General features: G+C 28.7%; 1 protein-coding gene across 1 annotated transcript; it reads right to left on the reverse strand.

The window, feature by feature from the left end:
- Window positions 1-1242: 1242 nt before the first annotated feature.
- Window positions 1243-12254, reverse strand: LOC128389260 (uncharacterized). The gene is made up of 2 exons (XM_053348801.1): window positions 11812-12254; window positions 1243-3327 (listed from the first exon to the last, which is right to left on the reverse strand). Exon 2 carries the CDS (start codon window positions 3197-3199, stop codon window positions 1412-1414), a length of 1788 nt encoding a protein of 595 aa, XP_053204776.1. The 5' UTR covers window positions 3200-3327; window positions 11812-12254; the 3' UTR covers window positions 1243-1411.
- Between the last annotated feature and the right edge of the window lie 682 nt (window positions 12255-12936).

A 12936-nucleotide genomic window follows, 5' to 3' on the forward strand; every position in this document is an offset into this window, starting at 1 on the left:
ATTAATAAGTCATACGACTTCGTACTGATTGTCAACTTGTTTAGATTGATTGTCGTAACTATTAACCTTCAAATTAACCTTAATCATCAAGCTTAATGATTAAAGGAAAGGTTCATTCCTACGATAATTATCAAGATACAAAGATTAATTCATTTGGATTAACTAAAGATGATGATTAAGTCTTTAGATGCCGGTGATTTAAATCTGAGGTTTTAATAACAAAATCAATTATATTAAAGTAAATAGCAATAGGGATCAATTGATTTACATTAAATAATGATTAATCAGAAACATTAAATAACAATCAAATCAACCTTTTATTATATTGTTGATTCCTCTTTAAGGATCATTAACTTGATTAGTGTAATGATTATAAGGTAAATGAAGATGATGTTTCTCATTTCATCATTAATGTTAACCATCATTATCATCATGGTGATGATTGTTTTTCCATGGATTATTTATCTCCACCAAATTATGTATGATTAAAATTAATTTAATCCTAATCAGTGAGGAGATAAATCAACGATGATGATCAATGAACAATGATCAAGTCAATGAAGATGAGGATAAAGACACTTAACCCATCGGAGATTTGATTATCTCGATGCTCAATGAGTGTGAATTTCACCAAATGAACAAAGAGAAAAAAAAATCATCATGAAACTTCATTTATGTTATTCTGTTAACGGAAAACACTTTAGATGATAAATAGACGAAGAAAAAAAAATGATGAAGATTAAGATTAAAGTTCTGGGAACTTGTTCATCTTAACCTTTTTCTTGCTATTCTTTGATCGTTTCATGAAGAAAAGAAAAACTTTTTCATGGTGAAAATTTCCCAACCTGAATTTCCTTCAATTCTCAATGGAATTTTCTTTAATCTCATCATCTACCTATTCATTGCATATCCCTTGAGTTATCATCATGATCATCATGATCATCATCATGGTGAAATGAATAACAATTAAGATTCCCAATTGAACTTTTCCCCCCCTCATCGTTATCAAATCCATTATTGTATCTATTGGTTAATATGATTACAGCTATTAATTTGATCACTAATTAGTTTTCACCACTTATTATCGTCTATTAATCATTCTCAGCTATTCTTATCCATAATTATTGTACAAATTAATTGTTAAGCTAATTAATCCATCATAATTTGCAAAAAAAAACTTCCCTGTTAACTAACCATAAATATATTATCAAATTTTCAGCCTTTCATATTAATAATATTACACAATTTTGTGTTACAATTAAAAACTTTTAATTAATCATTACGATTGGAATCGTTTCCTTTGATAATACATTTTAATGATACAATTTAAATTGATTAACTTGAAACATAATTACCAATAGAATAATAATTCTGTTATTGTTTTAAATTTGATTCTAATTTTGTTCAAAAATCAAACATAAGTTTCGTTAATTGAGTGCATTGAATTGGTATCGATATTGTTATTATTGTTATTATTTGTATTGTCAGTGGTTAGGTTTAAATTGTTATTATTAATATTAATTGTATTATTGTTTACATTGGTGATAGCAACTGAATTAAGATTCATATTGTTATTTAATCTTGCCTGACAGGTATTGGTGTTGGTCAGTCTATCTGATTGAGCCATTTTTGAGCAATGAAAAACTTGACCCAATTTTTTGCGAAACTTTTTACCAAATATACAATAGATGACGAAATTGATTGATGAATTGAGGCAAACAAGTAGATTACTGAAAATTACCGCCAATTCGTATCCTGGGGCATTAAAAAACTCCATACAATTGACAACGAAAGCGGGTGCATTACAGGCTATAAAAATGGACACTAAAAGTACCAACATAGAGGCGATGTTTAGTTCCGTTTCCTCTTGGTTTGTCAGGGTGGCTCGATTTCGTGAGGCTCTACGAATGGCTTTGTATATCTCGGTGTTAAGAGCGGTTAACAGGGAGAGTGGGATAATGTAGAGAAGAGCGAGATTAAGACAGATATAATATAACCAATAATAGAGACGATTTTGTCGAAGTGCAGTTTTACGAACTGATTGACTGCCCTCAGGGGTTGTGAAAACTTCTATTTCTAAGAATCGAGGAATATTGTACAGAAAAGCTCCAACTGAGAGAAAAATTACCGCCCAAATGGCTCGATTTCGATTGGAAAATGTTCGTATACGAAAAGGGTGACACACGGCAAAGTATCTTTCAGCGGTGATCAAACATGTTGTCCATATTGATCCTGTTTGGGCAATCAAAGCCATTGGATAAACGATGGTCACATAATAGGGAAGTGGATCATCGGGTACTTCGGTGTATTGATTGGGTGCAGGGTGAATTGGGAAATATTGATCTGGGTTTTCACTTGAAACTGAGAGTGATGATATTGTTGGATAATATTGATGTTGATGCTGATGATTCTCACCAGATAAAGATGACGATGCAAGATTATCTGGATGATAATAATCACTCAAAGAATCAATTATCGATAACGGTAATGGTGATGATGCTACTGAATTAGAGTCAATTAAACCATTTGGTAACCAAGATGTTGGTCTAATTAGATTTAAAATTGATCTGTTGGCTATCGTTGAGGTGGATAAATTAAAATGAGAGTCAATGATTGCTCCAAAAGTATTAGGATAATCATAAGAACCATTGAGATTTATATCACCATTGTTACTTTTAATTGAGTTAACTGAATCATCAACAATCAATGGATGATTATCATCATTTTTGAAAAAACTTTTCGATTCAACAAGGTATCGAGATGATGAAGAGGAAGACAAAGGTGTAGAAGATGATAAAGGTAATAACGATGAGGTATAAAAAGATGATGATGATGATGATGAAGGCGATGTTTTAATCATATGTACAGATGAAGAATCTGATACTGTTTCCGGTGGGCCACTCACTGGAAAAGATAACGAATCGATTGATGGGAACACCATGGATGGAAGATAATCACTTGGATTCTGTTTGGTGTTTGTCACCAATGCTGGTATTCCGAGCATGAGAAGAGCGTTAATCAATACTCCATTGTCGTAGATTGCGAGTACAGTCAAATAAACGTTGATGGGTTGACGTCTCATCTCATTGAAAGCATTCAAGATGAAAAGTGTCACTGTATTAGCCGATATACCAAACAGGCACATTGATGTTAATAAAACACCATAAAAATAAAATTCAACCCAAGGTTCAACTCTCATGATGACTTATACCCCTTGACTTACTGCTGATTAGTTTAATTGTTGATTGAATTGAATATTTATTCCATTATATTAACATTTCATCCATTTCACAATCACAGGGTTTACTTTAATCCGATTGGAAAATGCTGAAAATATTAGATGAAAAAAAAAGTAATTATATTATATTAATTTGCCATCAACGAATAAAAAATCGCGCATCTTCAATATCGTAATCCCATAGATCTAAAGATTCTGAGCTTCTTTACCTGTCTACGGCTTAATTCAATTTAAATTGATTGCATCCGTTTGAATTCATCAAATCACATCATGATCATCCTATTGATTCTCGTTTGTATTCATATAAAGGAAGACAACAAAGAAAAAGGAAGATGAAAAAGATGAAAATTCTGTATACATATTACCATGGAAATGATTTTTTCGTACAAAATACAAAGCAGATTATCATAGTACATGTATACGAACTGAGATGGAAAAATATGATGAAACTTCAAGAACAAGATGGTAACATGAGCAAGAAGCTAATTCAGAGAAATTGATGAAAGTTTCTGAACCATGAGTTTTCAGGGAATTTGTTAAATCTCAATATGAGTTATGAGAAAAGGGGTTCGAGCTGATGATGGGAAAGAAAACTTTTTTCCTCTCAATCGACTTAACCTTTACAATGAACAGTTTTACTCTCTTACATGATATTCATTTTACAAGTATCATGAAACTATTTGAGGTTCTAATTTATTAAATATCATCATCATTATAGTCAAAATCTCATTTGAATGATGATTCAATTTAAAGTCATCATCTTATTAGGCTTGTAAAACTCATAAAAATGTAAAATTCATGAAACAAAGACTTTGTAACTACCATGAAAATGATGATTACTCAGTAATTTCAATTTGATAGTCTGAGAATCACAAGCATCTTAGTTGACAAGATCTCAAGAAAACCTTAACGAGCTCAAATGATTCTTAGTTAGAGTTCAGTTCTTACATCATGAAAATCTCATAAAACTTAATTTATCTCTCCCTCTCTTTCTTGAAAACAGATTCTCATCTCAGGGAATTTGTTTCCTGGTTAAATTGTGATTGAATTCATATTTCAATTAAGATAATAATAGAATCTCATCCTTGTAACCTTTGTTATCACATTCATCTAATCACAATTTACCTGAAATGTTCAATCTTAATTTATAAACTATCATCTAATATAATTATCTAATCATCATCATCTCCAGGTAGAAACCATGTTATCGCTTCCAGTAATTTGTAGTAGTTAATCACAATTAAATGTTAATATTACATTTATAAAGCTAATTGAGTTGATACAAAATAATTAATGAACTAGCAAAAAGCAAATTAGATTAATAATTATCACTAATCAAGTATATTAATACATTTTGAACAATAAATTGGTCAATAATTAAATAAGTAATTATATATATATACTATTAGACTAATCAGTTGACTAATTAACTTATAACAACATTATCATACTCTTGATAATATTAAACTAACTGGGAAGGATGAAATGAAAGTGGATTGATAAAGTTAATCCAAGTAAAAATTTATCAGTTAATCAACTGACAATTCAACTAATAATGTTTCTGCCCTGAGGCAATTCAGGTTATTACATATTAATATTATCTTGTTATTATTATTATTATTATCATTTTGTAGCATTTGAGGAGTAAAAAAAGTAATAATATTTTGCCTTAAGATGTTGACTCTAAGGTTGATTGATAATCTTTATTGTACTTTTAATTGTTGTGAACAATTAAAGGCCAATTTAGGAAAGATACAATTTATATCCACTCTAATCATTTGATTGTTCGTGATTGCTCAATCAATTCTGACTTTTGCTTGAAAATTTCAATTATTCATTTGATTCAAGTTGAAAATGATTAATTTGTAATGATTGTTTCAACTGTAATTGTTTCATGCTAAACATCATGAATCAAACCATTCATGATTATATTAGTTCATTGAATATTAATGAACTTTTTAGTTGATTTTTTTTTATGTATTTACATTTTATGTACTTGTAATCTTCATGAAGTAATGATATTGTGTAATTCCTGGTTCATTGTAATGAAGATTATAATTAAAGTATTGACATTTTTTTTTGAATATTGAATATCAAAATTAAATGACAAATATAAAATTAGCTGATAAGTTATTAAGCTGAAATTTTGTTTACCTTTAGTTGAATGAAACTTTCTCATGTTACTATTAGATGTTTATTCATAGTATATTGTTTACTCATGATAAAACTTCAGGATCTTATTAATGGTTAACAATTGTAATTATGTACTGTTAACGAAAAGTTAATTGAAATATGAGAACTACAGGAAAATTGTGAATCATAATAATCAGATGAACAATCCACATGCAATGATGCAGAATATAAATTGAACTAAGAGTGAAGCGAAAAACTGAAAAGTTCAGTAAATATGAATATTTATACTTCAATAAATAATAGTAAATGTTCAATAAGAAAATTGAATTCATCCCCTGACCCTCTCTCAGAGATTAAACATAATGATGTAAACAATAAGAAAAGCCTATGCCCTGAATAATTCTGAAAGACTATTATTATCCTCATGAATTGGAACAAATTTTTTTTGTCTTTCCATCCATTCAATGTTTCGTTTGAGTGTTAATGCATATTAATTGTAAGAAAACTGAGTAATTGTCTCATCAATTACGGTTATATATATACATAAAGTGTTTGAACAAATTGTTATCCAAGTAAAAACCCCATGATTATATTCATGTATCTCAGGGTAATCCTGATAAGAATGCTTTCAATAAGCAGTCAACAATCAACTAATAACAACAATTGATAATATTCATGCTTGTTAGTTAAAGGTAATGTCAAAAAGTTATTTTCACACTTGGAAAAAGTTAAGATTATTATCATTATTTGTATGATTACTTAGTTGATCATTATTGTTATCATTCAGTCTCATGTTTGATATTGTTGTTTATATTATTTTCATGCTCATCTTCAGAACTCATGGAAATAACCAGGGTGGAGAGTGGAAGTAGCTAATAGAAGAATCCTTTGCAATTCTATTATTTTTTATTCTTCGTTTTTGTTTTGTTTATCTGAATACTAAAAGAGAGAAAGAGCAAAAAAAATGTCAACAATATAATCTGAATGATGAATTCGGTGTACTTTTCTTGTTGTTATTGTTTCTTTCATGATACTACTCGGAGTAAATATCACCCTGAATCTATTTACTCTCTCATGAACATTCAAAAATAACAACAATGTTCCACTTTTGTTTCCAAAGTTTTTCCTCTTTCACCAAGTAACGATTATCTCTCGGATTCTGTAACAAGATTTCATTTCATCATCATGGTGAAAATAATGATGAGAAATGTCCTCGTGTCTTTAAATAAAAGATAAGTCAAAGGTTAACATATGAATAAAATTTATGTTCTTCAACTTACCTAATAGCTGAGATAGAATTCACCATGATAAAAAAAGAAGCTCATGATCCCATGGCAATTATTTAGTATGATACTAGTTGGAAATAAAGTTAAACTGGGAGATGAAGTGTTGAAAACACTGATAGTTGATTATGGTGACAATTCATGGGATCATTTATCATGAGTGAAAGAAAATGGGTAATGATCATGGTGATAAAATGAGTTATTAAAATATCATCTAATGTTAATAACAATGTTAACTCGATAGCACTCACTTAGTTTTCTTGATAGGCAATCAATTTACTAAATTATGACAATTATTGTTGACGATAAAATTGTTGTCTAAGCAAATTGCAACACCCAAATTTCATCACTCATACAATAATTGTAGTGATAAAAAGTTAACCTGATAAAGTTAATGGTGCTTTTATCCTTAACTCAATCAATTCCTGGTTAAGGAAATGAATTATCAATAAATGAGTTGAAACATTGTGTTTAAATTGATGTGTCACCTCGCGATTATCATGAAATGTCACAGACAATTGATGAGTTTCATAATTTGCTTTCTCTTTCATCATGATAACCTAAATTTCCTGTTTAAATGTTTGAATTGGCTGAATTTTAGAAAGGAAAAAAGCTCATTTATAATAAAAGAAAAATTCTTTGACAATTTGGTTTTTCGTTATTCTTTTTCCTTCCATCACCTCGAATAGATGTGAACTAACTGTCCAAGGGTGACAATGACCCAATGGTCAATGGTTTAAGTTATGGTCAAGTTATTTTTAATATGGTGACAAAAATTTTCCTCACTTCATTTATCTTAAAAAGTTTTTTCAGTCAACTTTTCTCACAACATTGAAAAGTTCATTCTCATTGAATTCTCACTATCATGGTGGTGATAAGATCTAAATTGTTTGTTTTTCCTCGAGTCAATTAAGGAAAAGTTTCAACAAGATAAACAATCTTTTTTAGATTAATCGCCATTGATTAGTAACAATCAATTGATTCAGTTGATACAAAAGCAAGAGAAATTGCTAAAAAGACTCAAAATCTAACACATGATGGATTTCATGATAAAACGATAAGTCATGAAATGAGAAGGTTCAAAAATCGCTGATTTATTTTCAGATTTTCTGGTCATTATCATCTAATTGCAATGATTTGAATCCAGAAAAAAAAGTATTAGAAAAAGTTTCAACAACAATTAGCCATTCATTTGATGTTGATTCAATTTAATTCAACAATTAGATTGAGTTAACATGATTAAAGTATTTGATTTGAGGTAGCAAATTAAATCTATTAATCTGAATAACTTTTTAAAGGCTACAGCTAAATTGTTATCACAATTTAACATAGACATCAAGAGTAACATGATTAGATTAACATGTCAATCAAATTAGAAACAGAAAGTTGCAATTAGTTTGATTAAGGTCAAGATTGTCAAGTTTTTAAAACTGTCACAATTTATACTTGAAAAGTTAAAGTTGATCAGAGTTAATCAACTGATAATAATCATCAAGATAAATTGTCACAATGAACAACAGTTAATCTGACAATTTGTTTGACTTTTTTTTCACCAATTTTTCAATAATCTCATTTTGATTGTGTTGTCATTGTAACTGTTAATTAAGTTGATTCAGTTGTATTTTTTATTACCCAATCAACAACAATGTGAACAGAAATGATAATCTATCAAATTATCATCATCATCTTATAATAAATAAAATTGGTTGACAACAAATTGTAGGTAACAATCAATCAAATAATTTCAATTATCATTATTGTTCAAATCAAATACAATTTATAACATAAATCATTGGATAAAGTTAATTCAGCTTGACAGTATTATCATTATTTTCAATTTACATGATTAGTTTAATCCAATTATTATCCAAAAGGGATGTTTACTTTTTTTTTCATTCATTTTCACATATCATGTTTCAGGAATACATTTTTCATCAGATTACCATTGATGATTATCTGTATTCATGGTAATTTGAACGGTAATTTATTGAATGGTTAACGATGAATATAATTTTCCCAATCAATTGTTGTTATCAATTGAATTTCAATAATGATCATGATAGTTATCAAGTTGACTTTGATTGAAAAGTATTGAGATGAAGTGATGAAAAGTTTGCAACACATCAATTGATTGTAATCAGAATCAATATAAATACGAGACAATATTATTTATGTGAATATCAATTGGATTGAACTTTTTTGTTCTCAGGGGGGAAGAAAAAAAAATGAAGAATTTCATCAACTTTTCTTATATTATAAAGAATAGAAAAAAAAACTGAGAATTCTGTAAGTTTATCTCATGTTGCTTCTGAAAGGATGTCTTGTATTTACCGAGTTATTATTATCTAAATCTGACACTGAGATGAAATTTCTCATATTTGTTAGATAATAAAATGCTAGGTTAAGGTTTTATTTTCACTGTGAACAAAAAATAACTTTAAAAAGATAATGTTATCATGTTGTATACTGAGAATCACCTAATGGAATACCTAAGGTCTCAATAGAAAAATTCTTAGCATTTGGTTACTTCTATCGGAAGATATTAGTACATGAGAATAGATGTAAAAGAGAAACTTGTAAGTTGGAGGATTCGAAATGATTTATTGTCATTGTTCTAAGTATATGAACAAACAAGAGAAAAAGGAAACAAAAGAAAACAGATTATTTGAAAAATTCGGTGAAAAATATCATGGGAATCATTGAGGGATAATTGTTATTCTAGTAATATCGCTAATACATATTAGATGTACTACTCATCCTCTTTTTGTTTGTATGTTTTTCTGTGTCTCTGTTAATAGTTTTCTCAAATCATCATGATGATCAATCTTTAATGATGAACAGATTTGTGATCAAAACCAAAAGAGTGAGACTTGAAAACTACATGGGAATTCAATGGTGACTCTATTTTTCATATATATTAATAATAATAACCATCTTTCTCTGAGTGTCTCTTCATATCATCTTCTTTACCTTCATTCCATGATGATGATGTATCATCATATTCAGTTGACATGATGATGATTCCCTTTTATACTTGAATGTACATTGAATAATCAATCAATTTTATCATCACAATATTGTCAATCTATAAACTGGTCATCAACCAGAATCAAAGTAAACATAATCTGTCCATGGATTGAGTTGTGAGTGTGAAAATAAAAGTTTATCTTATTGTTATCAACAATTATTGTTTGGTCAGTTGATATTAAATTGTTGCTAATAAATTTATTAGTATAAAAACCATTACAATCAACAAATTTCTCGAGAAAAGTTCAACCTTTTCCATGTAGAGAAACCGAGATAATTAATAAATGGATTAAAATTGACTATTGAGTCAAGGGAATACCATTTACACCATATACAGATTATCGTCAGAACTTTTTTGAAATTTCAGTCTCCATATTTGCTATCATGTAATATCTATTAGCATCCAGCCTAGAGTTACATGAACTTTTATTCAATCATTTTTGCTGCCATATTTATGATAAAGTAATCAATTGATGCTAAAGTGATGCAAAATATTATATTGCTGAATTTATCCTAGATGAACTTATCATGATAATAAGATTTAAACTGTTACAATTTAGGGAACGATAAAGGAATTGCTACAATTTATATCTAACAAGGGAAAATAACATTATTTTGATATTTTTTTTCTGTTTTCTCTAAATTTTCAATTCAATGTTTATTTATCTCTCATGAAAATATCAGTTGAAATTGGTTTTCATGGGGCAAAATATATGAGCCTTAACACCAGAATCTGCACTAATGCAATTGATAGATGATCAGAAATTCAAGTAACAAAATCTAATTTCGTAAAAGAAACAGAAACGATAAAAAAAAGAACACAGAACAAATAAAATAATAAGAGGATAGAATGTGAAGAAAAAAAAATATTAGATAACATGAATATTTTCATGAGACTTTGTTCATTTGTCTTTACCGTTATTCACAAGTAAGGACAGTGACAAATATTATCAGGTAAAAGACTTTAATATGAAATTATTATTATCACTTGACATTCTTGAGAACAGAATTTACTTTTTCAACAACTTGATGAGAAATAAAAATCTCTATAAATATTGAAACCACCCTGATACAGAAATCTTTTCATGAGGTTCACTTGAACTACCTGAGCAATTTGATTACCTGTGAATGCTGAGGAAAATGCTGACTTGGGATTGACTTTGAAAACTTTGAAATTCATAGTCTCCCCTGTTTTCCTCATGTCATACATAACATTCAAGGATTCTGAACAACGTGTTCTGAATAATATTTCATTATGATCAAAACTCTGCAAGGTGAAAATAAAGCTCAGTTATCAGCAGTATTTTCTGTTCATTGATTAACTTTCTATTGAATATTAATCATCAGCATTTAGTTAATTATTTGCAACATAAATCTACACGTGTAGCCATTAAAATCTGTCAAAATGTTTCCAATCTAATGAATATTATCATAATGAATCAACTGTTATTATTTTCTGCCTTTGTTGGAATCACCATGATGCATGATGATGATAATATCTTTTACTTTGTTGTTGAATTGCCTCTTCAATAATCCCTTTTTTTTCAAGAGTCGGTTTCATGTGAGGAGGAAAAAAGATTCAAGTTATAATTAATATTACTTTAATCATGGAAATAATAATAATCTGGTGAATATTTTCATAGAGTTCTGCTCAGTATGTTCAGAATTTTTCTAATTACAAATACGTTGTTCCAAGGTTTCTTCATGTTCCTTTATATTAATATATCTTTTCGCCTTATTACAATATATTCCCCCACTCTCTTTCTGATCGCTGTCAAAATCAATAGGAACTTTATATCGTTCGCCCAGGGAGTTTTTTCCGCACCTCCAGACACCCTAATTATCTTGATAACTACATGGATATTCAGGGAAATAGAGGGATAGAATTTCTTGTTACTGATATTCATTAAATTCTGTATAATTCACTCATGTTAATTATATAAGTCGAAGAGTAATTTCATTAATTAATCACTTTCATCTATCGATGAGTAAAAAAATATTTTATTGATCGATAATTAAGTTGATCGTAATTAATAATGAAATTGATTATATTCACTGATGACATTAATGATAACTGTTCATCACAAAAGTTTGATTAAAAATTAATTATCATTGAAAATCAATAGTTACCTTAACTTTTATTGATTGTAAATTGTTTCTAAATTAAATGATGTCAATGAATAACAATGAAGCTCACAATTAAAAGTTGGTCACACAATTAACCAATTAAATGAGCACAAATATCTATTGATTGTATCCAAACGTGAGTAACAATGACGCAGAAACAATTAATCAAATCAATTTGATTGTTTATTATTGAAAACATTGAACAATTCAACTTTGATTATCGGTGACATTGTAATGGATTTAACTTATTTTTTTATTGATTGTTGAACATTTTCATTGAGTTAATGGTGAAAATTGACTGATTTAAAGTCAGTAGTTAGATTAACTGAATTGTAATTGTAACGATTTTTTTTCTCACAAATTAATCATTTAAAAAGTGATAACAGAAAAAACTTTGTTCACTCTAAGTATAAATTGTCATCTTTAACGGTTTAGTGTTGAGTTGAATTCATGATAAAATTCAATAATCAACTGAGAATATAATGTTCATGATGATATTATTTCTCCAGGGTGATTCATTCACCCCTGAAAATAGCATCGACTCAGAATAAGCTCGAAAAAAGTTCCATATCACCGACATATTCATTATTCTTATGACAATAAGTAACATCATTAACCTTTTTTTGGTCCTTCGGTTTACCTCATCATCATTACATGAAATTCAAGTTCTAAATCAATTTCGTTGATTCATTTTACAAATTGGTTAATCAATCTAACAAATTGTCCACTTTATCTTGACAATTGGTCGCTAGATAATTAATTTATTATCTAGTGGATTAGATTTGATCTAACTTGTTAACAGTTCAAATCTCTTCAATATGATAACAGTGATACCCAAAGAAACTTGATTAAAGTTAAACTCATAGGAAATCGTGAGGATGAAAAGGATGAGCATTGAAAGTTTTATCTTTCGATGGATCTGGTATCAGCTGAGCAAAAGACTGGTGAGCAATAAGTCAACTGAGCAAATGACACCTGCGCAAAAATCAATTGAGCAAAATTGAGGGCGCTTCGATCACAATCAAATTAACATGGAAAAACTCATAGGGATACTATAGTAGTTTAATTACAGAGATGAAAATGGTATTTTATTATAATTCATGGTAAATTAGGATATAAAAGTATCTT

This window comes from Panonychus citri, unplaced genomic scaffold, assembly GCF_014898815.1.
Source record: "Panonychus citri isolate SS breed McGregor unplaced genomic scaffold, ASM1489881v1 Contig00106, whole genome shotgun sequence".
NCBI classification, from domain to species: Eukaryota; Metazoa; Arthropoda; class Arachnida; order Trombidiformes; family Tetranychidae; genus Panonychus; species Panonychus citri.

Excerpts from the sequence above, each read along its gene's own strand:
- LOC128389260 (XM_053348801.1), bottom strand. The coding sequence starts at position 3,199 with ATGAGAGTTGAACCTTGGGTTGAATTTTATTTTTATGGTGTTTTATTA.